At 58.1% G+C, this 26,726-nt stretch overlaps 1 protein-coding gene across 6 annotated transcripts; it reads left to right on the top strand.

Annotated features, from left to right (window-relative positions):
• Positions 1-1,116: 1,116 nt before the first annotated feature.
• RHBDF1 (rhomboid 5 homolog 1) lies at positions 1,117-26,558 on the top strand. Of its 6 annotated transcripts, none has more exons than XM_053276326.1 (19): positions 1,117-1,426; positions 12,221-12,362; positions 13,332-13,462; positions 15,405-15,509; positions 17,538-17,751; positions 19,185-19,391; positions 20,101-20,223; positions 20,322-20,485; positions 21,926-22,180; positions 22,285-22,396; positions 22,698-22,772; positions 22,889-23,050; positions 23,241-23,341; positions 24,009-24,072; positions 24,223-24,317; positions 24,493-24,568; positions 24,657-24,757; positions 25,211-25,364; positions 25,883-26,558. In XM_053276326.1, exons 2-19 carry the CDS (start codon positions 12,243-12,245, stop codon positions 26,300-26,302), a joined length of 2,679 nt encoding a protein of 892 aa, XP_053132301.1. In that variant the 5' UTR covers positions 1,117-1,426; positions 12,221-12,242; the 3' UTR covers positions 26,303-26,558. The 6 variants fall into 6 exon arrangements, with proteins under 6 accessions (XP_053132301.1, XP_053132302.1, XP_053132300.1 ...); XM_053276327.1 differs by lacking the exon at positions 1,117-1,426 and adding an exon at positions 2,397-2,952 and having other exon boundaries at positions 15,408-15,509; XM_053276325.1 differs by lacking the exon at positions 1,117-1,426 and adding an exon at positions 2,397-2,952.
• The last annotated feature ends 168 nt before the right edge of the window (positions 26,559-26,726 follow it).

The raw sequence follows: 26,726 nt of genomic DNA, 5'->3' as shown, positions 1-26,726 counted from the left end.
GTCTTCCCAGCGTGCTCGGGAGCTGGTCTCCCGTGAGGAAGGAGGACCAAGTCCTCCTGAGGTTGGCTTGGTCCGTCCCACAGAAGGGGCTGGGAGGGTGACCAGTCTCCTTGGTTCCTGGGTCGGGGCTTGTCTCTGCTTTCCCTTGGCCAGGCTCCACTGAACGGTCTGGCCAGGGCTAGCCACGCCTTGCAGAGTGAACCAGTTGCTTGTGGGCCAGCTGGCCAGGCCAGGAGGTCTTTGGCTACATACAGGCAAGCATTCAAGGGATTTGCCTCAGGGAAGGATAATGCCTTCCTTCCCTTCCACATCTGATGGCAGGCCAGGCCCCAAGGCAAGCAGGATGACTACCCTGGGCCCCTGCTCCTTTAATCCCCATCAAAATCAGCTAGAAGCCCCCCACCACGGCCACCACACACTGGCTGGTTTGCCCCAGGCTCCACAAGACCCCTCCAGGGCTCTCTAAGGACACACCTGCCCGGACTCATCCTGGGGAGCCTTTTAAGAAGCGCCCCTTCCCCTCCAAGAAGTCCCCACTTTCCATGCACTCCTTCCTGTCCCCTTCGCTTCCTCTTTCCCAACCCCAAGTCTCTTGCCTCTTGACCTCAAGAGGTCACTCTCGTGGGGACTGGAAAGGAGTGGGGCGTGGATCACGCAAGGAGGACTCCTGCCTACTGTGGCAGTGTGTGTGTGTGTGTGCGCACACAACCCAGAGCTGGTTGGAAAGCACTAGCAGAGGGGCAGAACCAAGCCAGGCAGGTCCCACAGCGCACAGAGCAAGCCTCTTGAGTGATGGGTCACACTGCTGAAATTGGGCATAGTAGCCACCCTGGGAGGGAGGGAGGAAAGAAAAAGAAAGAAAGAAAGAAAGAAAGAAAGAAAGAAAGAAAGAAAGAAAGAAAGAAAGAAAGAAAGAAAAGCAAGCAGGCTGTCCCATCTCTCCTCTTCCAGGAGAGGGAGAGGCCTCGCCCCTTGTAAAAGGGCAGCTGACGCCACTCTCAATGGCGACATTCTTGCGCTTGTCACTGGGCCTCTGTCAGTGACCGCCGTGGTCACAAAGGGGCATTCAAGCCGCTTTCCTTCCTCTGCATTCATCGGCTGGAACCCAGCGAGGGCAAAGCCCCCAGAGGACTGCAGCAGCAGCTGGCTGCCAGCTTCCTGTTGACAAAGCAACCGGAGGGTCTCGGCACGTCCGCAGGGGAGCACGGCAGTGGCGCTGCCCAGGCAGGCAGACCCTGCTTCGCGTTGCTGCCACATGGAGAACCAGCAGGTCTCAGGAGGCTGCCAGCAGCTCAGCCGGGCGGCCTCGTGACCAGGACGGCAGGGGAGCACCTGCGGAGCCAAGGACCAGCTCTGATGGACAGCCCGGCCCCAGCAGCAGGCATCGGGCAGTCCCTGGCCTAGGGACAGGCTGGCGAGGAAGCAGGTGGGCTTCCCCAGCGGCTCCCTTGGCCCGGCCCCCCTGCCCCTGGCTTCCTGGGCCAGGATCGGGCTGGGCCCTTGGGCAAGGCTCCCTCCTCCTGGCGGCAACGGCCAGCAGCCCCCACCTCCCCCAGCGGCACAGCCGGCTCTAGCTGGCATTCTGCACAGCTGTTCTCAAGGCCAGCAAGGTGCCAGGAGAGCCTGTGCCACGGGGGGAGCGGGTGCAGGCGCCGCAGGAGAGCAGCCGGGCCCAGGCCCCAGTGAGGCTCGAGGGCCAGCAGACTTGGCTTGGGCCACTGGGGCCTGGCTGCCTGCTCCTCTCTCGGCTGTTCCCCAGGCGTAGGCCTGCCACCGTCAGGAGGGGAGCGCTGGCCTGGAGACCTCTCAGATGCGCCTAATCCGGAGGCACGGGGACCCCAGGCCAGGCCCAGGGGCTTCAGCTGCGGATGCTCACCAGGCCCCGGGGTTGGGGGGTGGGAGGACAGCAGGTTGGAAGGCGCCTCTTGGCGCTACCGTGGCCTCCAACAGGGACTGCAGAAGGTCCCAAGCTCCCTCCTTGGCAACATCTCCAAGACAGGGCTGGGAGAGACTCCTGCCTGCAGCCTGGGAGAAGCCGCTGCCCGTCTGGGTAGACCGTGAGATGACCAATGGTCGGATTCAGTATATGGCAGCTTCCTAGGTTCCTAGGGCCTCCACTGCCGAAGGGCCATCAGGATCCCGGACCATAAAGCGAGTTTCCCCGAGAGAGGCCGTCTCCACCGTGGAGGCGAGTGACCAGAGAGCGGTGAAGACTGATGGCACCCGAGCCTGAGCCAGGCAAGGCGGGCACGGGCTGCGGCTCCCTCCCTCCCTCCCTCCCTCCCTCCCATCCCAAGCTCCAGCAGGAGGACGGGGACCACCCTGCCGGGCTCCACTGCAGGGTCGAGGGAGAGGTTTGGCCTCGACCCAGACCCGCCGCCCCCGCCCCCGCCAGCCCACACGGCTCGGAGTGGCCGATGCCTCTCGCGGCCCTGAGCGCGCGGAAGGCGCCCGGGCCAGCTCCGCTCAATGCGAGGGGACGGTCCGCTCCGTCCCTTCTCCGGGCGCCGCTAGCAAGAAGGGAGGATCTTGGAAGCGAAGCCGCTCGGCGTTGCGGAAAGGCCCTCGCGGGCGGGCGGGCGGGCGGGCGGGCGAGCCGGCAGGCAGCCCCCGCCGCTGTCTCGGAGGTGAGGCCGGGCGGCGGTAACCTGCCGCGGAGAGGCACGAAGAGGGAGCCCCGCCGGCCCGGCCATGGGCTCCGGCAGTGCGCCGCCGCGCCGCGCTCCCGCCTGGCTCTTCCGAGGGCGCATTCCTGAGGCCTGAGTCAGCGCCCTGCCCGCCTTCCAAGCCGGGCCGCCCTTCGGTCTCCAGGCCGGGCCGCGCCGAGCCCGGCCCCCTCTTGAATGGCCGCCCGGCCAGCGCTCGCTGTTCGTCTCCACTCGGCTTGCACCCTGGACGGCAGCGGCGGCGGCGGCAGCAGCACCAGTCGCAGCGGAGCGCCTCAGCCCCGCGGTGAGTTAGCGGAGGAGGGACGCGGGCAAGGCCGGGCAGGCCCGGCCAGTCCCCTTGGCGGAGCCCCGCTCTCCTCGGCCCGCGCAAAGGGCGCTCCCGGGAGCGAGGCCCGCCGCCCTCGGGGGCTGGGGGCGGGGTGTGCGAATGCGCCTCGGCCGTGGGTCCCTGTCGCCGGCGGGCAGCGCTCCCGGCTAGCCTGCTGGGCTCCTCCCGGTTCCAGGGCTTCGCATCCGAGGGGCCTGCGGGCGGAAGAAGGGACCCGTTCGGGGGTCTTGTCGCGCCTCTCGGGCTGCGGGAGGGTGAGCCAGGCGCTCCCCGGGCCAGGCGCTCGCGTGTCGGCTTCGCGAAGGGCTGCTCCCTGCCTGCCGCTGCTGCTGCTGCTCCCAAGTCCCCCAAGTGAGCCGAGCAGGGAGCCCGCTCCTCCGCCCTAGCACGGCCGCCGGGTGGGGATGTGCTCTTGAGGCGAGCCTGACCGGGCGCACCTGGCTGGCTGGCTAGCTCGCGAAGGCAGGTCGGGTCAGATGCAGGAGGATGGGCTGGCGGGGGGGGGCGGGTGCGAGAGGAAAGCGAGGCCAAGGGGGGCACTAGATAGGAAGGAGGGCTGCGGTTCTCTGGGGGCCTCTCAGGACTCTTTTGGTTCCCGGGCGCGGGGTGGGGGGAGGAACAGGTGGGTGGGGCGGGCTCTGTTTCTTCTCCTGTCTTCTGCTGGAAATGGGGACTTCCTAGGGAGCCTGTCCCATCCTGGCTCTGACCAGCCTCAGCAGCTTAGCTTCACCCAGGCCTCATGTGTGGTGTAGTGGCGAGAGTGCTGGACTAGGACTGGGGAGACCCGAGTTCAAATCCCCCTTCAGCCATGAGAATTGCTGGGTGGCTCTGGGCCAGTCACTTCTCTCTCAGCCTAGCCTACTTCACAGGGTTGTTGTGAAAGAGAAACTCAAGTATGGAGTACACTGCTCTGGGCTCCTTGGAGGAAGAGCGGGATAGAAATGTAGTAATAATAATAATAATAATAATAAACCCATCCCGATACCAGCTGACTTGACATTTGACCTCTTTAATGGTCAGCAATAACAACTATCTATTCACCACTTTTCAACCAAAAAAAGTTTCCAAAGCAGTTTACATAGAGAAATAACAAACAAACAAATAGATAAATAAATAAAAGGGATCCCTGTCCCCGAAGGGCTCACAATCTAAAAAGAAACAACAGCAACAGTCACTGGTGCAATTTAAGTATGTAGTACACCACATACTGGGTTCCTTGGAGGAAGAGCGCGATATAAATGTAAAATAAAATAAATAAACAGTTAGCAGGGGGTGCATTTATCTATGTATTAAAACATTTCTATCAGGCAGTCCTAAAAACAGAAGATTATTCCAGAGCAGATTGCTCCTGAGGTGCAACTGAACCATACTGTGTTTAGTGGGCACCTGAAGGGCACAGAGAGAAAGGGGCACCCAATCAAAAACAGGTGGGGCTCCAGGGACCAGTTTCCTCCCTCCAGCTGCCCACCTGACCCTTTATAGCCCAGCTCAGCCAATCAGGGGGCAGCGGGAAGGAGCGTGTGGTCCGGTAATCCATTGCCCAGATTCATGTCAGTTACTGCCTTGCGCGCAATGCTTTCTGTAAGGCAAGCTGCAAATGGCTTCCCCCAGCCTTTTATTTTTCTTTCACCATGCCACTTGGCTGATGCTAACTCCCACTGAATATAGTGACACTTACTTCCTAGTAAGAGCATGTAGGACTGCAGCTTTAATCTGTTGACCCAGCACCAGCAGATTGAGCCATTTCCTTCCCAGCTCCTCCTACCAATGTTTATTCTTTTGCACTTCTTGTAGTTGTGAATTCTGATTTTCTCCTTCATGAGCTTTGCAGCTCTTCCTCCTTGAGGAACATTTCATGCAGATTTCATGAGCTTCACCTAAGCCAGGGCTGGGCAAACTTGTCCCTCCAGATGTGGTTGAACTATGATGTCCATCATCCCCAGCCTCAGTTGTGCCAAGGTAGTTCAACAAGATCTGGAGGGACAAGTTTGCCCAGCTCTGCTCTCAGCCATTCATGAAGTGTGACTCCTGTGGATGACCACTTGTTAACTCCTCCTAGCCTGACAGCACAACAGTTTGGGGGTGTGGTTCCCTGCCACTAGTGCCTTACAAGGGCACTGCCTGACGTATGGGATTGCACCCAAAAGGCCTGATATAAATCGAGAGGGCTCCATTTGAACCTCAGGAAAAGCTGCCGCCTCCTCCTCCTGTGTGATTGGTTTTGATAGTGACAGCAGGCCCATTCACACATTATGTCCAGCCCTTGTATGACGAGTGTACAGTGTGCACAAGGGCAGATCTGTACACTGGTACCGTCATTCACATGTTATGCTGAACCCAGGCACAGAAGTACACTTCCCATTGGAAGGGCCTGTATTCAGATTCACTGTTCAAAGGGACACAGGTGCAGTCATTCACACAAACACGTGTATGAGCATATAGACATCTGTACGCTTGTACAGCGTAATGTCTGAATGGGGCCAGTGGTAGGGCTGAAAGGTTCTGGAATGCTTTGGGGTCAGGAAGCCTTCTTCCTCCCCCCATCCCCATGATACAGCTTTTTGCTTGGTTTCCTCTGGGTATGCTGCCGGCCCCTCCCTGCTACCCACCCACCCACCCCACCATGCTGCCCTCCTCAATGCAGACCACCGTTTGGCCACTTCCCACTCCGTTCCTAAGTACTGGCAAAGAGAATGTTGACACCCACATATGGAATTAGGCTAGCAGCCCCTCCTAACGTGCCCCCCCATGATTCCAGAAAGCCCGAGGGCAGGGGGTGTATTTGCTAGTTGTAGAGTTGGATGTGGCCACCACGTGGAACTCCTCCCAGGATGAAGCGCTAGTGTGGTCAGGCAGCTAGGGACAGCCCCATAGCCTTTGCCACTTGGCAGCTTTGCCATATTCTGGCTTTCCAAATCCGGGTGCGTAATTTGCATATTATGTAAATTGGATGGAGAATAATTTTTGAGCAGAATAGTGACCACACGTTTTGTTCCATAACTCCGCTTCTACAAAGGCTAGAGCTTAGCTTAAAAAAAAATGAAAGCTGAAATCCAGGCAAATCTGGGTGGGCTAAACAATCTGGGGTAAGATGCTTAAAATGCAGGTAAAACCTGGAATTTGGGGGCGCATGGCAACTCTACCCCTCGGCCTTCTTTGCTGTTCCTTGACTCTGATCCTTTAATGAGAAGAGCTCTGCTTTTCTAGCCCAGCAACCTGCTTCTCCACACAATGGCCCACCGGATGTCCTGGTGCAAAACCCAGCAGCAGGAGATGAAGGTAGACCCTTTTAGTGTTTCCTCTAACAGAGATTCCCAGATGTTGTGGAGCACAACTCCCAGAATCCCTAAGCAAAAGCCATTGCAGCTGGGGATTCTGGGAATTGTAGTCCACAACATCTGGGAATCCCTGTTAGAGGGAACACTGCTCCCTTTCCTGCCCTGCTCTCCTGAAAGAGACAATCGGGCAATTCTTGCCACTGGACCTGGAGCCGCTGAGGCACGTGTGTCCTTCACGGACTTCTCGAATCCCCTTGGAGAGCCATCTGGGCTTGTGGTCCCTACCACATCTTGGCTCTTGTCTGTCCTCAGTTCCTTACCAGTCCATTTCGTTGAGTAGCCTCTGGTTCATGTGTTGTGATGGGGAGAAAGCTTCTCTCTGTCTGCTTTCTCCACCCCCGGCACAGTTTGGTGAACCTCTTTCATTTCTCCCCGTCAGTCACCTTTTTCTAAACCCTTCGTTTGGGCACAACATGGATTTTCCTTCTTGCTTTCTCTGGCTTCCTTCTCGACTTCTTAGCCAAGCTGGCATCTTCTGGTAATCCCTTTCCTGCCTGTGACGTATATTCTACCTGAGCTTCTGGTGCTGGGGTTAGAAATAGCCGCCACACATCCGGGGAGATTTGCCCCTCTGGACCTTATGGCAAGGAGAGCTGGTCTTGTGGTAGCAAGCATGACTTGTCCACTTAGCTAAGCAAGGTCTGCCCTGGCTGCATATGAATGGGAGACTAGAAGTGTGAGCACTGCAAGATATTCCCCTCGGTAGGGGATGGAGCTGCTCTGGGAAGAGCAGAAGGTTCCAAGTTCCTTCCCTGGCAGAATCTCCAAGATAGGGCTGAGAGAGATTTCTGCCTGCAACCTTGGAGAAGCTGCTGCCAGTCTGGGTAGACAATACAGAGCTAGATGGACCAAGGATCTGATTCAGTATATGGCAGCTTCCTATGTTCCTATGACCTTCTCTTTCCGCTTCCTTTTGGCTCGTCCCTTCATTTTTGAGACAGGTCTCCCTTTAAAGGACCTTGCCAGCAGGGACACTCCTTCTGCGCCCGATCCCGCCAGCTCCAGCCCCCAGCAGCCTTTCTAGTTTCTTCGGGGGTGGTGTCTGGCCAGGATGGGCATGGGGAGGGGCAGAAAAGTGGCTTCCAGCAGAACCAGCCAGGGCTGCCTCCACATCAGGCGATGCGGCAGACAGGAAGTCTGCTCCTTTCTTCCCGCGCTTGTCCCTGTGGCTGTGGTCTTCCTCTGGCAGGAAATGCTCCTGGCCAGCAATCTGAGAACAGGACGGAGCTTACTTAGGGGAAGAGCCAGATCCTGAGGTTGCTCTGAACTGCTCGTCTTCAGCATTTCCCGACACAGTTGCAGGGGGGTTGGGACTCTGGGCAGCCGAGCGAGGCCCACAGCAAATCCCTCCTGCACTCTGCCTGGCCTCGGGCAGTGACCCATGGCCCTCCCCTCTCCTCTGAATCCTGCACGCTGCAGAAGCCCCGGAGCTGCCCCCTGCCACAATGGAGAAGGCCTTGAGAGAGAGCTTTCAGGCTTGCTGCCAGGATCCAGCCCCAGGGAGCTCTTGCCAGCCTGGAGGCTGCTGAACAATTCCGCCCTGCCAGGGAGAGGGACTTTCCAGCACCAGCTGTGTGTGCCATCGAGGCATGCAGCACATCTCCTGGCCTCTCTGGGAGGCAGAAGAGCTGGGTCAAGTGGCCTGGGAACAGAGTGAGCCGTCGCAATGGGTTCCCGTTGTGGGACAGTGAGCTGTATCCCTTTGGTCTGCTGCCCCTCGGCACCTGCTCTGTGGAGATCGTTCAACTTGGACTCTGTCTGAAACCCTGCTGTGCTGTTCTGGGTATTTGGCCTCCCCCTGTACAAAGCTTTCCCCCCTGGAGGTGGGGACCGGGTCCATCTGAAGCAAGCGGGTTGGGGGGAGAAAAATGACACAGCACCAACAAATCGGAAGCAAAAAGGGCAGGGAGAGAAAAAGGTGCTGATGAATTATTTATTTATTTATTTATTTATGTATTTATTTATTTATTTATTTATTATTCAACAGTCGGACAGGTGTTATTGACTGGTTTGCTTTATCCAAACATCGAGTCCTTCCCAAGGACCGGGGATGGCTGAATTTTATTATCAATATTGTTGCTGTTATTATTATAGATATCGTGGCAGAATATAGGCTGTTCCCAGTAAAGTTGCTTTTTGTAATTGACCGATGGTGATTTCTGTGGCCCCCTGTGGTGTTGAGGTGCTCTTCAAGATCTTTTGGAACTGCACCCAGGGCGCCAATTACCACTGGGATTATTTTAGTCTTTTTCTGCCACAGCCTTTCAATTTCAGTTTGTAGATCTTTGTAGATTATTATTATTATTATTATTATTATTATTAATTCGCTTTCTATACCGCCCTTCCAAAACTGGCTCAGGGCGGTTTACACAGAGAAATAGCAAATAAATAAGATGGATCCCTGTCCCCCAAAGGTTCACAATCTAAAAGGGACATAAGATAGACACCAACAACAGTCCCTGGAGGTACTGTGCTGGGGGTGGATAGGAAAACATATTTTCTCAATATGTTTTTATGGGTACACTTTCATAAAATTGGTTCAGTGTTGCCTTATGTGTTTCGAGGCAATGTTCTTCCCCAGAGGCCATTCTTGGGTAGATAAAATTAGCAGGAAAACAAACATTGTGAATAATTGTATCCACCCAAGAATTGCCTCTGAAGAAGAGCATTGCCTCAAAGCATGTAAGGCAACACTGAACCGATTTTATGAACGTGTACCAATAGAAACCTACTGAGAAAATCCATCAGCACCTTGGGAGTTCTTCTTGGCTTCCGTTTAGGGTGCCTGCAGGTAGTTGTCACATCAGTCTGCTGGGCAATAATCGCCCTTTGTCTTGTTCTGGGCCTTTCTTTGTGATGCAACTGCAGCTGGGGAACAACGGGGTGGGGGGAGACGAGGTGCCGGGGAGGACGCAGAAGGCCTCGCCTCCAGGCAGCAGTCACAGCTTCCCACAACTCAGCACTTCCATCCACAGGTGTCTGTGCAGAGAGAGAATTCTCCTCTGGAGCAGGAAAGGCAGGTGCCTCCGGCTGGGAGCCAAGGCCTGGTCTGCTTTCGGGAAGAGGAGCTGACAGGCCTGCCCGCCCCATTCCTGCTCGGTGTCATCCAGGGCTCCATGGGGCTCTCCGTAGCCAGGATGCCTGTGGGAACATTTGCATTCCAAACCGGCTTTTCTGGTCCCAGATGAAGGCTGGGGATGCCGGTTCTTAGGAATGTCTCCTCTTTGCAGGCGGCTCCCTTGTGGGCAGCTGCTCTGAAAGGGAGAGGAAGCAGCGACTGTGCTGCTGGGGGCAGGGGGTGGGCAGGGAAGAGGCTGGCCCCCTGCCCGCCCCCTTCTAGCCCCCTGCTAGCTTCGGTGCCTGTCTTGCTTCAAACAGTGGCCTGGCTGTCCTGTGCTGAGATGCTGCTCTGGAGGGCTCTGCCTGTGCCGGCTGCTGGTTTGGTCCGAGGGGATCAGGCCCCTCGGCCCTGGTGCCAGCTTGTGCTTTCCCCCTCCCAAGCGCAGGCCTGTGGGCAGGAATGGTGCGTGCGCCCTGCGGGCCTCCTAGGCCAGAGGCAGAGGGGTTGTGGCACCTCAGCACACCTGCAAAGGCCTTCCCCAGGGTGCCTCCCAGGAAGAATCCCGGCCACTGGCTTTGGGTTGTGCAGAACTGTGGCGTGATCAGCGCTGAACCACGGAGGGAACCGGCCGCGCCCCGGTGCAGCTGGGAGGAAGAGTCGTGTCTCTAGCCAGCAGAGGCTGCCAAGGATTCCCACCCGCTTCTCAAGGAAGAGGGGAATGGGTAGGGGGGGAACCCGTCAGGAAGCCAGAAACTCCCACGACAAGGAGGGGCAGGGAACAGTGGGTGGAAGTGGGCTTCTCTTCTTCCCCAGGAGCTGGCTTCCCTTTCCCACCAGTCTGGGCTCAGCCAGCCTAGAGAGCTGGGGCTAGAAGCTCCCCAAGAGGCATCGTGTGGCAGAGAGATGGCTTGTGTGGAAGGCCAGCTGACGGCCTGCCAAGCCCTCTGCTCTCCCGCTGTCTCCGTCTGCTCCAGGCCTTCTGGTTCCTTGTTTGGGGCAGCTCCAGCTTCCGCTCGCTTGTTCCTCTGCATGTGCAGAAAGCAAAGCAGAAATACCTTGCTTGTCTGTCCGGCTGTGGCTTGTTCCAGCCCCCAAAGTCCTGTGCACAAGTGCTTTTTGTGTAGGAATGTTGTCATGCGTAAATCAGCCGGAATTGACAGGAGGTCCGGCCAAGAAGGGCTGCCCGGGGTGGCACCACCACCAGCAGCAGCAAGCAGCAGCAGGAGGGCCTGGGGAAAAGGGCCCCATAGAGGTGGCTGTTCGAGCCACAGATGTGGGTCTGGGTTAATAGGGTTGCCTTATTCTGGCTTTCCAAATCTGGGTGCTTAATTTGCATATGGTGTAAATTGGCTTGAAAATAATTTTTGAACAGGAGAGTGATGGCACGTTTTGCTCCATAACTCCGCTTCTACAAGGGCCAGAGCTTAGCTTATGCATGCACACACACGCGCGCGCACACACACACACACACACACACACGCTGAAATCCAGGTTAATCTGGGCAGGTGAAGCAATCTGGGTGAGATGCTTAAAATCCAGGTGAAACCTGAAATGCCAGGGGGCATGGCAACTCTAGTCTGGGAGGAGAAGCTTGCAGGCCTTGGCTTCAGCGTGGGATGGGAGGAGTCCAAGGGGACTGGGAGGCGTCCGGCCATGGGCACGTTCATGCTGGAAGAGACAGACAGATGCGGGCTGGACCACAGTTGGGAGGCTAAAAATAGAAGTGGGAGTCATCAGGGTGGAGGGAGCAGCAGAAGCTGTAAGAGCACCCAGAGAGCACACATATGCAAACTGGGAGTCCCAGAATGAACCGCTGTGGGGAGCAGGAATTCCCCTCCCTCCTCTCCCCTGTCACTGAGGCCAGTCTCCTCTGAGTGAGTTTGCTGCCGAGGAGATCCTTGGCAGAATATTGCAGACAGTGTGGTGGGGACTCCAGTCTTGGGGGCAGGACTAGCTGCAGAGTCCTGGTCTCTGTGTGATGGAGTGCCACTTGCTTTCTCTCTGGACATGCAGAGGGCAATTTGGGCTTTCAGGCAAATTCTGGCTGGCCCAAGCAGGCAGCCCAGGGCCTGACAGCCCCAGTGGCAGATGCTTTGGTTTGGCCTGGATGGCCGGAGAGGGAAGGCTGGCCCTGTGGCTGGAAGCACCGCAGCTTGGCTCTTGGGGCAGGCGGCCTCGGCCTCGGCCTCTTGGCCAGCGAGGGGCTCCCCTCCCCTTCCCAGGTTCCTCTTGCTCGGCCAGAACAGTGGGAGGCCTTCCTGGCTGGCCGCCTCCCCTCCATCCGGCCAGCTCGGTTGCTGCCCTTCCATTGGGAGGCCTCGATGGCTTCTCCAGGGCTCTGGATGAGGCCCGGGCCACCGGTGCCAAAATCCCACCGTGGAGGCTGCAAAGCTCCTGTGCAGAGCAAAACGGGCTTGTGGCAGGCAGCCACTTCTGAGGCTGAGTCAGCTGCCAGGATCTGGCCATTGCGGGCGGCGGCAGGGCAGGGCAGGGCAGAGCCGCCAACTCCAGGTCTGCGGAGGGCTATCCAGCAGACACGTCCCCTTGTCCTGGTGTGTGCTCTTGGCTTGAGGACAGGGCAGAGCTAAAATTGAACTGGGGGAGTGGGGAATGCCCCGGGCCCCTGAGGGAGATGGGGCTGCCAGTTGAGTGACCGCTTGTTCTCCCTGCTCTTCTCCCCCCCAGGCCCTCAGAAGAAGAAGAGGGGTGGGGTGTGGGTGGGTGGGGGTGGGGGACATCTCGTGGGTGGGGCGCTTGCTGCAGGGAGTGCTTCGTCCTGCCAGCCTGCCTGCCTCTGAGCTGCGCTCTCTGTCCTCCCCTCCAGGCCCAACAGCTGAGCCTCAAGGATGTCCGAGGAGCGCCGGGACAGCACCAGCAGCCTGCAGAAGAAGAAGCCGCCTTGGCTGAAGCTGGACATCCCCGTCCCCATGTCCGCTACTGCCACTGAAGAGCTGTCCTGGGCACAGGTAGTGGGCTGGGCCACAGGGAGGGGGGCTCGGGGCAAAGGCTCGCCGGCCTCCTTGATTTGCCGGGGGGGGGGGGCTTGCTCCCTAAAGCAGCTGCGGGGGCTGTGCAGTGCTCCCTCTGACCGGGTGTCAGAGGGAGCACTGCACAGCCCCCGCAGCTGCTTTGGGGAGCAAGCCCCCCCCCGGCAAATCAAGGAGGCCAGGATGGAAGAGATTTGTAGGGCTGGGTGGAAGGAGTGCTTGTTGACCTCCGGCAGCCTAGCGGAGACCTTTGCTGTCACCCGAGTTGGCGGGGACCCTTCTGAGCTCTGAGCCCGGTGCTTGCGCCGGCCCCCTTCTTAGCTGGCTGCAGGGCTCCAAGCTGCTTTTTGACTTCTCCACTCAGAGGCGCTCTTCCCCCTGGACTTCCGGGCCGAAGTCCAGGGCCTCCACACCCACTGGGGTCCTTCCAATCCTCCTTAGGAGAGGAGAGCTGGCTTTGTGGTAGTAAGCGTGACTTGTCCCCTTAGCTAAGCAGGGTCCGCCCTGGTTGCACATGAATGGGAGACGAGAAGTGTGAGCACTGCAAGATATTCCCCTCAAGGGATGGAGCCACTCTGGGAAGAGCATCTAGGTTCCAAGTTCCCTCCCTGGCAGCATCTCCAAGATAAGGGCTGAGAGAGATTCCTGCCTGCAACCATGGAGAAGCCACTGCCAGTCTGTGAAGACAACACTGAGCGAGATGGACCAATGGTCTGACTCAGTATATGGCAGCTTCCTATGTTCCTGGTCTGTCCTGAGTGGTGCTGGCCTGCTACTGTGCCCGGCGGTCACGATTGTAACCTCTGCTTTAAAGACAGAGCGGGAGTGGGGAAAGAAATATGCGTGGCGGGGATACTGCGTGTGTCATGGTGTGGGTCTGCATGAGGCCTCCACGGGCCTTTTGGTCCAGGCTCCAGAATGACCTAGGGGCACCCCTGTCTCCACCAGCCCTTGAGGCGCCAGACCTTCCTGCGGAGCGTGAGCATGCCTGCGGAGAACACCCGCTTCCCGTCCCCCCACAACGAGCTGCGGCGGCCGGTCCTCCAGAGGCAGATGTCCATCACCCAGACCATCCGGAGGTGAGACTCCGCACCCGCAGCAGCTTGGCCTGATCCTGTCCTGCTGTGGCCCTTGTTCAGGAAGGGGTGGCAGAGCCCATCAGCCAGGCCCTTCTCAGTCTTCCCAGCTGCAGCCCCCTCCGCTTGCATGGCAGGGCTGCCCTTGCTGCCAGGCTTGCCGGGTGACCCCACCGGGGTTCCCCAAGTGGCAATGGGCTGGTTTCTTTGGAAATGTAAATCCTGATTGATGGAGTGAATACTGGTGGGGTTAGGACTGGGGGGAGGCGGTGCAGCTTCGTGGGGTTTCCAGGGATGGGGTCACCAAGGCCCTGGCCAGGGTAGGAGCCATCACTGCCCCCCCTCCAATGGTCATTGCTGTATATGTAGATGATGCTAATGGTCAGCTTTGTTCACCCAGCCCACCTAGGGGATGCTAGTGCCCTTAAAGGGTCTGGATGAAGCAGAGGTGTTACAGGGCTGATGCACAGGGTCTTTGAAGATTAGGTATTTTGAGGCCACGCAGCCCCTTTAGTGCAGAAAAAACTCCAGGGGGCTGCAGGATCAGGCCTTTGGATCAGGGCTGCAAGTAGGGCGGGGGGGGGGGGGTCTCTTGTCAAGAGTGCTCACATCCCCACCCTCAGCCTGCTGCCTTGTTTCAGACAATATTCATGTCAGCAGTTCGGTTTAACAAACATCCAGTGCTGTTAAATGCTTCAGAAGTGGATTTAAATGAGGAGGGGGTGGAGGGTGGGGCGTGCAAGACCCTGCTCGTCCACATGAAGATTGCCAGGGTGGGGGCCAGTGTTCCCTCTAACAAGGATTCCCAGATGTGGTTGACTACAACTCCTAGAATCCCCAGCTGCAATGGCTTTTGCTTGGGGATTCTGGGAGTTGTAGTCAACCACATCTGGGAATCCCTGTTGGAGGGAACACTTGGTGGGGGCCTCCCTATCCCTGCGCCACGGAGAGGGAAGGACTGTGTTCTTCCTGAACAGGATAGTGGCCTCTGGGGTCTCTTCCCCTGGCGTCACCGGAAGTGGCTGCTCTGGTGAAGGAACAGGGGGTGAATGTGCTCTTGGGTGTCAAAGTGTGTGTGTGACCAGTGAGATGTGCACTCCCAGCTGCCGTGTGCAGCTTAGGTGCCCCTGTCCTGGGCCCGGGGACCTATGAGGCTGCCCCCCAAGGCCACTTGGTCGCCTTGGTCCACCCCTCCTGCTGTTGGATTCCCCCCCACCCCAGCCCCCGAATGAGCCAGGCCACTCTGCTTCTCAGCCTTCCCCACAGCAGAGGGGTGCTGTGCCCTCCTGCTGCATGGTGCCTTCACAGGTGTGCCTCAAGCCACCCTCTGGCTTGGCGGTGCCAGCGCTTCTGCATCGAGGAAGAAAGTGTGTGTGTGTGTGTGTGCGTGTGCTGGGGGCAGGAGCTTGCCAGTCCTGGAGGCATTCATTGGGTGCCAGGCCATGCCATCGGGCCTGCTCTCCACCCCTCCAGAAGTCCCAGAGGCTCCCCAAGCCCTTCCCAGACGGAAACTGAGTTCCCGCGGGAGAGACGGGCTCTCAGCTTCCATCCCTGACCCCATTTCCAAGGAGCAGGACCTTTCTCTGCCTGGAAGCCTGCAGAGCGGCTGCTAGTCAGTGCAGACCCTCCGGCATTAGGTCAACCCAAGGCCTGACTCCGCAGAAGGCGGCTTCCTATTTTCACCGCTCTGCAGAAGAGCCTCTGCTTTGCATGGTCCTCAGTTGTCTCCAGGCGGGGCTGGGAAAGACTGAGACTCCGGAGGGATGCTGTACGGAGCGGTGGCCTGAGGGTCTGGCTCAGTAGAAGGCAGCTTCCGGGGTTCCAGGCTGTTCCAGCTGTGGGCGGCGGCGGCGGCAGCAGCAGCGGCGGGACCTCCTGCTTGCCTGGCCTTTCCCTCTCCCCGTCACCCGCCTGGTGCCTGCCCTCAGCTCTCTCTCCTTTGCAGCAGGCAGGTGCGTTTTGAGAGGACTCAGACCCTGCCCATTCAGGGGCGCCAGGTGGGCAGGAGGCCCCTGAGAAAGCGCCAGTCACTGCCCAGGACGCTCTTCAGGTACCTGCAGTGCTGGTGTGACTCCCTCCCTCCCTTGCCAGTGCATGCGTGTGAGGTGCATGAAAGACCCGGCAGCGATAGCGGCCCCCCCCCCCGCCCTGCTCCAGTGGGTAGCCCTCCTTGCCACGACTGCACTCCCCACACGCCCCTCAAAGCCCTCCAACACAGGGCCCCTTATTTCCAAGTGGCAGCCTCTCTGGCCTGCATGAGCTCAGCCTGCCTTTTCTTCCCAGTGCCCTGCCGTGTTGCCCGTAACAGGGATGCCCAGATGTTGTTGACTACACCTCCCAGCATCCCCAGCTGCAATGGCCTTTGGCTGGGGATTATGGGAGTTGCGGTCAACAACGCCTGGGAATCTCTGTTACAGGGAACACTGGTGCCTTGGGCCAGCTGGAGGCAGGGATGGATCCAGGCAAGGGCCCCGGCTGCAGAGCCATCCCCGGCGGCTCCGCTTCTGATCCTGTGGTGGGACCCCCCATGGCTCACCCTCCCTGTGTCCCGATGGGGCTCACCCGCTCTGTGTCCTCTGGCCCTGGAGAGGGAGAAAGGAAGACTATAAAGACTCTGCCTACCCAGCGAGAAAGCACAGCTCTGTAGCAGCACACTCTCTCTTCCGCTCTCTCACACACGCTCTGGTATTTGCTGGCCTGAAATCCTTCTCAGGCTAGGGGATCGTGCTGTCTCATGTCCCATATTTTCTTGCATAGTCCCCTCCCACGACAGGAGCCCATACGTGCCCGGAGCCCTCCGTTCATTAGCTTCCCTGTTCTATTTCAATTAGAAAGCGTGCACCCAGCTGCACCTGCACATTGAAAACCCGCACATTCATCTACTTGCTGCACTTGCTGCTTGCTGAGAAGTCAACGGGTGAGAGGGCTGCTGCTCCCTACAGGGCGAGAGAGCAATTTACCTGCCTCCTCGCACCTGTGTGATCCAGGGATGCGCTAAACATTTTCCAGTATCCCCCCCAAGGAAAAGTGCTCGACAGCCAGCAACAGTCTCTGTGAATGTCTTTCTAGGAAGCCTGCACTAAGTCGCTGCAACCCCCTCTCCCATTGGCAAAAAAATGGATAACCCGTGGGTTCTTGGTGAGAAAATACGGTATATACTTGGCAAAGATTAAAACGGAACTCAAGATCCCAGAGTCTAACTTATCTGCACCAAATTTCTCATCCAGGATCCGACTTCTGTTTTGAGATTTTATTTCTGTACAGATTTATAAATTCAATAATTATGTGGCCATATGTGTATATTTTTTTCCTATCAAAAAACCTGCTTTATAGTCTCTCCCCCGCTTTCGCCTTTATTTTTCAACCAGTTAATATAAAGCTCGAAGTTTAGTCATAATGTGAGGCCTTAAGCCAGGGGTTCCCAACCAGGGTTCCTCCAGATGTTGCCAATCTACAACTCCCAGCACCCCCAGCCACAATTCATTGTAGCTGGGGATGCTGGGAGTTGTAGTTCAACAACATCTGGAGGAACCCTGGTTGGGAACCACTGCTCAAGCTGTAAACCCAGCACTAAATCCAGTGCTGGGTTTAGCACTGTGCCTAAACCCAGCACTCAGAAAGGTTGTCCCTCCCGGCCCCTCCCAACATGGCCGCCTCTGCCTCCAGCCTTGTGAGCTGTCTGCATCCCTCCGTGTTGTGAATAACCGCCACTAACAAGGGCTCTCCCACGACTAGGCTCTCCTGTCACAGGGGCCACTAACAGCAGTCGCTCTCCGGCTAATCCCCCTGCTCCTGACTAGGCCGGGGCCTTGGCGGCCATCTTGGGGCCTGTTGCTATGGTTCCTCCAGGCTCCATCCTGGGCCCGGCTTGGCCACGCTGCTGGGTCAGGCGGCAGCGGGTCTGGCACGAGGAGCGTGAGGCCACGTGGGGGAGAATTCAGGTGGGTTTTGCAGCAGCTGCGAGGTGGTTGTGGAGGGCCAAGATGCGGGGTTGTTTGCGGAGGGGTGGGGCCCAGCCCTGGAAATGGCTTTTCTCTGCCTGACTGCGGGCTCTCGCCCTTGTGCTTGCTCTCCTCAGGGGCACGGCCGACTGGTTCGGAGTCAGCAAGGAAAGTGATGCCACGCAGAAGTGGCAGCGGAAGAGCCTGCGCCATTGCAGCATGCGCTACGGGAAACTGAAGCCTCAGGTCATCCGTGAGCTGGACCTCCCGAGCCAGGACAACATCTCCTTGACCAGCACGGAAACCCCACCGCCTCTCTACGTGCCCCCTTGCCAGCTGGGCATGCAGAGGGTGAGCTGGGAGCCCTGGCGGGGCCAGGAGGAGGACCCGGGGAGGGAGATGCTTCGTAGCATTTGGCCTGGCCCACAGTCCCCCAGATGTGGTTGACTGCAACTCCCATAATCCCCAAGCCAAAGTCATTGCAGCTGGGGATGCTGGGAGTCGTAGTCAACAGCGTCCGGGAGTCCCTGTTAGAGGGAAAACTGGTCCACATGTGCAGTGGAATGAAGTGGCTGGATCCTGAGGGGTAGAAAGAGGATGGTGGGGAGGTTATGTCAAGTTTTGCATGTCCCCCCGCCCCCCAATGTTCCCTCTAAGGTGTGCGCGTGTGCATGCGCTCACACATTTTCTGACGTCCGCTCAGTTCATTTTAGATCCCGCTCAGGTTGAACCAGGAAGGCCCCACTCTGAATGCAGGTGCGCACACAGTGCCTGGATACTGCCGCCTAGAACAAAACTCATTCCACACAGAGATGAAGAAAATGAGAGAGAACACCGCCCCCCCCCATAAGAAAGGATCCCCTGTAAAAGTTTAAAAACCTAGAGCGGTCCTTGGCAGGCCATTGTGTACATGTGGGAGCCAAGGTGGTACCTGCAACCTGAAGCTGTGCAGCCTGCCTTGTGCTGCTGTGTGTGGACGTTTGCCTGGAGTGTCTGGGGTACAGATGGCAAGGGAGGGACAAGGCGGTGGCTTATAAATGGCGGAAGCTGCCTTCTAGCGAGTCAGACCCTTGGTCCATCTAACTGACCCTGGCAACATCTACCTGGAGATGCTGGGATTTTCTGTGTGTAAAGCAGGAGTCATGGGCATCTTCAGGACGTTTTCTAGGGGTGGGGTGAAGTGGAGGCAAAGCCAGCAATCCAATATCCTCCTCCCTGGGAATATGCCCCACTGAATTCAATGGGAACTGGCTCAATCTGGGGGCAGGGGCAACTGCCCCCTCTTGTCTCACACTCTGGGTACTCATGGCAGGGGCTCTGCCAGTGGTCTATGGCTGCTCCTGATGAACACGGTAAGCTGCCATGCCGAGTCAAGCTCCTGGTCCATCGAGCTCAGTATTGCTTGCACTGACTGCCAGTAGTCTCAGGCAGGGACTCTTTCCAAGTCCTGTCTAGAGATGCTGCCAGGTGTGTCATGGCGTTAGCTGCCCTGAAGTTGGTTTAAAACAAAGTAGAAGGAAGACTATAACGACATCGTATTGGGCCTGGGCCCTTTTGCATGCAAAGCTGCTACGGGCTTCCGGATCCTCCTCTAACCCTTTATGAAATTCATTTTGCAACATATGGCAGGAGGGGGGCATCTCCTTTGGGGCTCCTCTGTGGCTTCATGGGCTCCTCTCCTCTCCTGTCCCTGTCCGCTCCTGAGGCCAGGCAGCCTCCCAATCCTTGCAGGGCTGCGTGGCCTTGAGGAGCGCCCCCTGACCAGAGGCCTCTCCTTGTGGCAGATCATCGACCCCTTGGCTCGAGGCCGGGCTTTCCGGATGGCCGAGGAGAGTGACGGCTGCAGCATGCCACACACGCCAGTCACGCCGGGGGCCACCTCCCTGTGCTCCTTTACCAGCTCCCGGTCGGGCTTTGGCCGCTGGCCCCGGCGGCGGAAAAGGGAGTCTGTGGCCAAGATGAGTTTCCGGGCAGCAGCAGCTCTGGTGAAGGTAATTGCTGGCTGTGTCTGTGTCAGTGTGCACGCATTTGTACAGAGTGAGGAGACTCTGCTTGTGAAGAAAAGCAGTAGGTGCAGGGTTTAGGGGCCACCAGTGAGGGAGGGGGACTTTGATTTCCTGTCCTTTTTGGTAGAGTCCTTTGCTGCTCTGCCCAGGGACCACCTTCAGGTGGGGAAAAGCGTCCCATCTTTCTTGGGAGGTGGAGGGTGGTGGTGAAGAATCTGCCTCTCTGCGAAGGACCCCCTGCCCCAGCTGTTTTCGATCTGGAGGAAAATGGTCGCTTCCCTAGGTCTGTTTTGCTTCTCTTCTGCCGGCACGGCCTTTTTCCCCACGGAGAAGCCCATGTGCTACATGTTGTGCCCGAACTGGATCTCTCCTGCCCCAAGGATAGGCTCCTTGGCTTTCCAGGGGCGAGCTGATCTTGGCAACAGGAGTGTCTCAGCCATTTGGGGTGGAGAGAGCATCCTGTGCCACTGCTCACCTGTATCCCATGACAAATGGACCATGTGGTTTTATTCTTTGCCGTCTTCCTTTCCTCCACAAAGTGGCCTGGAGCCTGTGCCTCCCTCTGCTGGCCTTTCACAAGGCCCCCTCAGGCATCTGTGCTGCTGGCCTGCAGGCCGGGCACATGGAGGGGCTTCTGTCCCCCTGCTCCTCTGGGGGTTCCCAGGCTCTCGCAAGCTGCATTCTCTCCTGGCAGGGCCGTTCGGTGAAGGACAGCACCTTGAGGAGGGCCCAGAGGCGCAGCTTCACCCCGGCGAGTTTTCTGGAAGAGGACACGGTGGACTTCCCGGAGGAATTGGACACTTCCTTCTTTGCTCGGGTAAGCAGAGCCCAGCAGCTTCTTTGCAATCCAGGCGGGAGGCCGGAACACCGTCACTTCTGGGGCCCCAGCTGATGGGCCTTCCCTTTCTTGCCTAGGAAGGAGTCCTCCATGAAGAACTCTCCACGTATCCCGATGAAGTCTTTGAGTCGCCCTCGGAAGCTGCCATCAAGGAGATGGAGGCGAAGCCCCAGCAGTCTCAGCCGGGCCTCACTGGGGGCGCCCTGGACAGAAGCGAGCTGGAGAGGAGCCACCTGATGCTGTGAGTCCAATGGGGATGCAGGGAACACAGAACTCTGCACATTCTGCTGTTCTCCTGGGTTTGGCATCATTTTGCCTGCCGTTCTGGCTACCCTGCATAATCTTCTGGCTGGCCAGGTGAGTGGCCAGGAGCAAAGCTGTTCCCTGAAGCCCTCCCAGAGCCCCCGTGGCTCTCTGGTCTGGACACATCCAAACTCACTTTTGTCACCCAAAGGGGCTGAGAAAAAATGCTCTTCTTGTCTCAAATGAAAGTGCAGCTGCTCAGGCAATGGAGGATGCCTGTGGGCCTCTCACAGAGGACTTTTACTATGACCCGTTTCGCTCATCACCATTTTGTCTGCGAGTTGCTTTTCCCTTTGGTCGAGGGAAGGCATCTTGCTGCTGCCTCTGCTCTCCTCCTCACCTAGTTGCTCCAGTCACAGCAGCCAGCCTGGGTGGAGCCCTCGTCTGGCCAGCAGGAGCCAATCCAGGGAGGCTTTCAGTAGTCTGGGCCTGCTGGGTGCTACGATACGATATGATACGATACAATACGATACGATACGATGAATATTTATATGCTGCTTTTCAACAAAAGTTTCCAAAGCAGTTTACGTAGATATAAATTAAATTAAATTAAATTGCTCCCTGTCCCCAAAGGGCTCATAATCTTTAAAAAAAAAAAAAAACCCCAGAAAACATAGCAACAGCCCCTGGAGAGATTCTGTGCTGGGGCTGGACAGGTTGCTCTCCTGCTGCTCAGTAAAGAGAACCACCATTTTTAAAAGGTGCCTCTTGTTCAGTAAACAGGGCACTCCTCCTGCTGTGCCATCCAGCTCCCAGGGCTCACCCGGGCTCTCCGGCAGAGGGGCAGCTGAGGAACCAAGGCGGCAGGGGGGTCTGTCAAGCACCTGGGGGGTTATCAGCAGACCTGGAGGGGCCTCTGGGGCCTGCGGAGGATGGAGGGAGGTCGCTCAGCCGGCTGGCAGGGAGAACCCTTCCCTTAAGAGCCCAGCGGCCTCTCCTGAGGACAGGCTGCTTGCTTCCAAGCAAGCCCACAGGCGGGCGGGCGGGCGGGCACCGCGGCCAGAGCCAAATGCCGGCCTGGCTGCCTTGGCTTCCCAGGGCTCATCTGTTTGCCTCCCAGGCTTGGCCACCCTGCAGTCAGTTGGAGGCCGAGCCTGGCAGCAGTGCACGCCCAGGCAAGGGTCTCCCCAGGGTAGGGGAGGGAGCCACGGGCCATGACAGCGCAGGCTGGGGAGGGAAGGGAAGGGAAACCAGCATTGGCCCAGAGTGGCTTCCGCGCTTGCCGGGGCCACATCCTTCCCACAATTCACGCCAAGCAAGAATGCCTCTGTGTGTGTGTGTGTGTATTGCAGGGGGAGACTGCGCCCCCCCCACCGCCCCGCACTCTGCTTGCCAGGCAGGCTACGTCACGCCCTGTCCCTCCCCCCTTGCCTTGCAGCCCCCTGGAGCGCGGCTGGCGCAAGCAGAAGGAGGGAGCCGTGGGGCTGCAGCCCAAGGTGCGTCTGCGGCAAGAGGTGGTCAGCATGGGGCTGCAGCGGCGGGGCCAGCGCATCACGGTGCCTGTGCGCAAGTTCTTTGCCAAGGAGAAGCGCCCCTACGGCCTGGGCATGGTGGGCCGCCTGACCAACCGCACCTACCGCAAGCGCATCGACAGCCACGTGAAGCAGCAGATCGAGGACATGGACGACCACAGGTGGGTGCCAGAGGGAGGGCTGGCCCCGGGCCAAGGCTGGGTGCCACAAGCTGTCCAGCGGCCATGCCCTCCCTCGCCTCGGGCTTCTCCCTCTCTCTGCACAGGCCCTTCTTCACCTATTGGGTCACCTTCGTGCACTCGCTCATCACCGTCCTGGCCGTGTCCATCTACGGCATTGCCCCTGTGGGGTTTGCGCAGCACGAGACCGTCGATTCGGTGAGTGGGGCAAAGTTGCTCCCTGGGGTCCCTTCAGCAGCATTTGTGCCCCCGTCTCTGGGCTAGCCCGCCCCCCGACTGCTCCCCTTTGAGAGAGCAGGGGCATGGTGGGGGGCAGGCCTTCCTGCTGACACCTCTGCCCAGCTGGGCCCATCCCCTCTCTCTCAGCTTAAGCTACCTCACAGGGCTGTTGTGAGGATAAACATAGCCACACATACTGCTCTGGGCTCCATGGGGGAAGAGCGGGACAGAAATGTCTAAACCAGTCAATCGAAGTCGGCCTTGGCTCCCTCTCCGGCAGGTCTTGAGAAACCGCGCGGTTTACGAAAATGTGAAATACGTCCAGCAGGAGAACTTCTGGATTGGGCCCAGCTCCGTGAGTGCCCGCTGTGCTTTTGGCAAGCTTTGGGGAGGGGGACTATCTCCGGGCGGGGAGGCTGGGGTGCCCAGCGGGCCTGCAGAAGCTTGAGGTTGCTGTTGGTCCCCCTGCAGGAAGCCCTCATCCACCTGGGGGCCAAGTTCTCCCCTTGCATGCGGCAAGACCAGCAGGTGCACAGCTTTATCAGTGCCGCCCGCGAGAAGGAGAAGCACTCGGCCTGCTGCGTGCGCAACGACAAGTCCGGCTGTGTGCAGACGGCTGAGGAGGAATGCTCTGTGAGTCCCAGCTGCTGCTGGCGGGCGGCCCAGCCCCGCTTCCACCTCTTGGGGGCAGCACCCCCCCACCCCAGTTCTGCCACACACACCCCTCCCTATCCCCACCGCCTGCTTCTGGGCAGGAGGACTCCTGTGCCCCCTCCCTGGGGGAGGCTGTGCCCCCTCTCACCTGTGCCCCTCTCCTTTGCAGTCCACCCTGGCCGTGTGGGTGAAATGGCCGCAGGACCCCAGCGCCCCCCTGCTGGCAGGAGAGAAGCGGCAGTTTGGCTCTGTATGTCACCAAGACCCCAGGTAAGTGCTGCCTGGGGGGGGGGGGCTAGACTGTCTCCACTGGGCAAAATGCCCAGGTGACCTGCCTTCCTGGCCCTCCTCTCCCCTGAGCCTGCTCGCCTATGAATTATATTGCCTATGAATGGGAGACTTGATGTGTGAGCACTGGAAGATATCCCCCTCAGGGGAAGGAGCCGCTCTGGGAAGAGCAGAAGGTTTCAAGTTGCCTCCCTGGCTTCTCCAAAGATAGGGCTGAGAGAGATTCTGAGAGAGATGCCTGCTGCCTTGGAGAAGCCGCTGCCAGTCTGTGAAGACAATACTGAGCTAGATAGACCAAGGGTCTGACTCAGTATATGGCAGTTTCCTATGTTCCTAAGTGCCTGCTCTTTTGTGTTTCTGCCTTATCAAGCTGTAGGTAGCCTCAAGTATCCTGGAGTTGGGCACCAAATATGTTGTTGATCATTATTTGAGGACTACTGCTCTGAACACAATCATGCAGTTGTAGTACTTTAATTATTACTACTAAAGCAAAGTAACATCTCAATGCAGTATGGCAGGGCTTCCCCCCTGACATCATCAAAGCTGTCATGCATTTAAGCCTCACATAGTCGGTGCCCTCTCTGGGGCCGCCCCACAGCTTCTGCCCCTGCCCCTTCCTCTGAGCACAACTGGGCTCTTCCTTCCGCAGGGTGTGTGAGCAGCCGGCCTCCACGGATCCCCATGAGTGGCCAGATGACATCACCAAGTGGCCGGTATGTCTGCCAGAGGGGTCGGGCTGCAACCCTCCCCGGCTGGCCAGCTCAGGGCCTGAGGGCGAGGTGGTGTCGGGCTGAGGGGCCACGTGCGCCAGACTGCTGTGGAAGGATGAAAGCCCCAAGCCCTGTCCCTCTCCTTCCTTCCAGATCTGCACCAAAAACAGTGCCGGGAACCACACCAACCATCTGCACATGGACTGCGCCATCACGGGCCGCCCCTGCTGCATCGGCACCAAGGGGAGGTAGGGGGGGCAGCCAGATGCCGTGGGGCTTGGGGCAGTGGCGGGACCCATGGCTGCTGAGAGACAGCGGCACCTTTCCTGCACACAGATGGGATGGCCTGTCTTGGCTCCCCACCCAGCTGCCCCCAGTGTGCCTCCCATCACCTTCCCTGATCTCTGACCTCTTTTCTCCCAGGTGTGAGATCACCTCGCGAGAGTACTGCACCTTCATGCACGGCTACTTCCATGAGGAAGCCACTCTCTGCTCTCAGGTACCTCACTAACATTTGGGAGCTCCTTGGAGGGCTGGGCCAGGCCAGAGTCCTGCTGGTGCTGAACGCAGATGCTTTGTCTTGTCAGGTGCATTGCATGGATGATGTCTGTGGACTCCTCCCCTTCCTGAACCCAGAGGTCCCAGACCAGGTCTATCGGCTCTGGCTCTCACTCTTCCTCCATGCAGGGTAAGGTGGCTGCTGCTAAATGGGGGATGGCAGAGACCCAGGGCAGATCAGCATGCTTGGGTGGGCTGCCACAGGGCCTGTAGCTCAGTGGCAGAGGCCCTGCTTTGCACGAAGAAGGCCCCAGCTTCAGACCCTGGCAGCAACTCCAAGAAGGGCTGGGAAAGATCCTTCTCCGTCTGAAAGCCTGGAGAGCTGTTCCCAGTCAGTGTAGATCAGGGCTGCTCAACTTCGGCCCTCCTGCAGATGTTGACCTACCAAGGGTCTGACTTGGTAGAAGGCAGTTTCCCGTGTTCCCAAATAGGAAGGCAGTTCTTTTCTCCCTCCCCCACTTTCCTTGCTAAGACCCCCGAGTCTCCTTGGCCTATGCCCCAGGGTTTTGTTTCTGGGACAGGCTCACAGTGCTCCCCACCCCCCCAGGGCTTGGTGTCACAGCCCTCTTTCTCCTGCTGGCAGGATTCTCCACTGTCTGGTGTCAGTGTGTTTCCAGATGACCATCTTGCGCGACCTGGAGAAGCTGGCCGGCTGGCACCGCATCTCCATCATCTACCTGCTCAGTGGAGTGACGGGCAACCTGGCCAGTGCCATCTTCTTGCCCTACCGGGCTGAGGTATACCTTGCTGGGAGCTGGTCTTGCCGATAGGCTCAGCCAGGATGGAATGGGGCCTCCATCCACAGCCTGCTCTGGGGCCAACCCACTCACGGCTCCGTGGCCCCGAGACACGGAGGCAAGAGTCCTGCTTGCCCTCCATCCCAGACTAGCCCTTCTTCCCCTTTCAGCCTCCTGCAGTCTGTTCACTTCAGCGGTGCTAGAGGCCCTCCGCCTCCCTCCACTCTCTGGAGACCCCTCTGCATGTTGGGCCAGGGGCTTTCTTGGCCAGCCCCCCCTCTCCTAGGCATTCCATCACAACCTGCCAAAGATGGATCTTGGCAACAAGCATTCAGGCTAAGCACGTGCCTTGCAAGGCCTTTTACAAGGAGTGAACAGTACCTCCCCCCACGTCTGCAGGAGTCTGGCCCAGGCAGGGAGGCCACCCCAGAGTAGAAAGAGAGAAGGGGCTGGTGGGAGGAGAGGGGAGGGCAGATCCATGCCGTCTGACTCACAGAAGTGTCTTCCCACCATCTCAGGTCGGCCCGGCAGGCTCCCAGTTCGGCATCCTGGCCTGCCTCTTCGTGGAGCTCTTCCAGAGCTGGCAGATCCTGGCTCGGCCCTGGAGGGCCTTCTTCAAGCTCCTGGCGGTGGTGCTCTTCCTTTTTGCCTTCGGCCTCCTGCCTTGGATCGACAACTTTGCCCACGTCTGTGGCTTCATCAGCGGCCTCTTTCTCTCCTTCGCCTTCCTGCCCTACATCAGCTTTGGCAGGTTTGATCTCTACCGGAAACGCTGCCAGATCATCATCTTCCAGCTCGTCTTTGTTGGCCTCCTCTCCGGCCTGGTGGTTTTGTTCTACTTCTACCCCATCCGCTGCGAGTGGTGCGAATTCCTCACCTGCATCCCCTTCACAGACAAGTTCTGCGAGAAATATGACTTGGATGCACAGCTCCACTGAGGAGTTCGGGCGGCGGCGGCAGTGGCTTCCTCCTCTTCCCCTCCGGAGCCTCCAGCATAAATCTTGCCCCACCTTAGCCCAGCAGCTGGGACATTTTCTGCACACACATCTGTGCCTTGTTCAATTTTTCTGAAACTTTTTCTGCTGCCATGTTTTTATTACGCTAGTTTCAAAATGGCCTTTTTAACGAGATTTATTACTTGTTGCCCTGGTGGTGATTAAACACACAGGTAGCGTTTTAGCTACATTTTCAAAACCTCTTGGGAATTTCTGGCTGTCCAGGGTTGTGCGGTCCAAGGTAGGGGAGAGTAGATCTCTAGCAAATTCAATGCTACACAGCTCATTCAAAAGCCCAGGAAACTTCAGGGCTACAGTTAAAGTTTAGGGATACTTGGTATCGGGAACACATCTACCAGTAGATAGT

Source organism: Hemicordylus capensis, chromosome 13, assembly GCF_027244095.1.
Source record: "Hemicordylus capensis ecotype Gifberg chromosome 13, rHemCap1.1.pri, whole genome shotgun sequence".
Taxonomy (NCBI): Eukaryota; Metazoa; Chordata; class Lepidosauria; order Squamata; family Cordylidae; genus Hemicordylus; species Hemicordylus capensis.
This window is presented reverse-complemented; position numbering and strand designations above follow the sequence as displayed.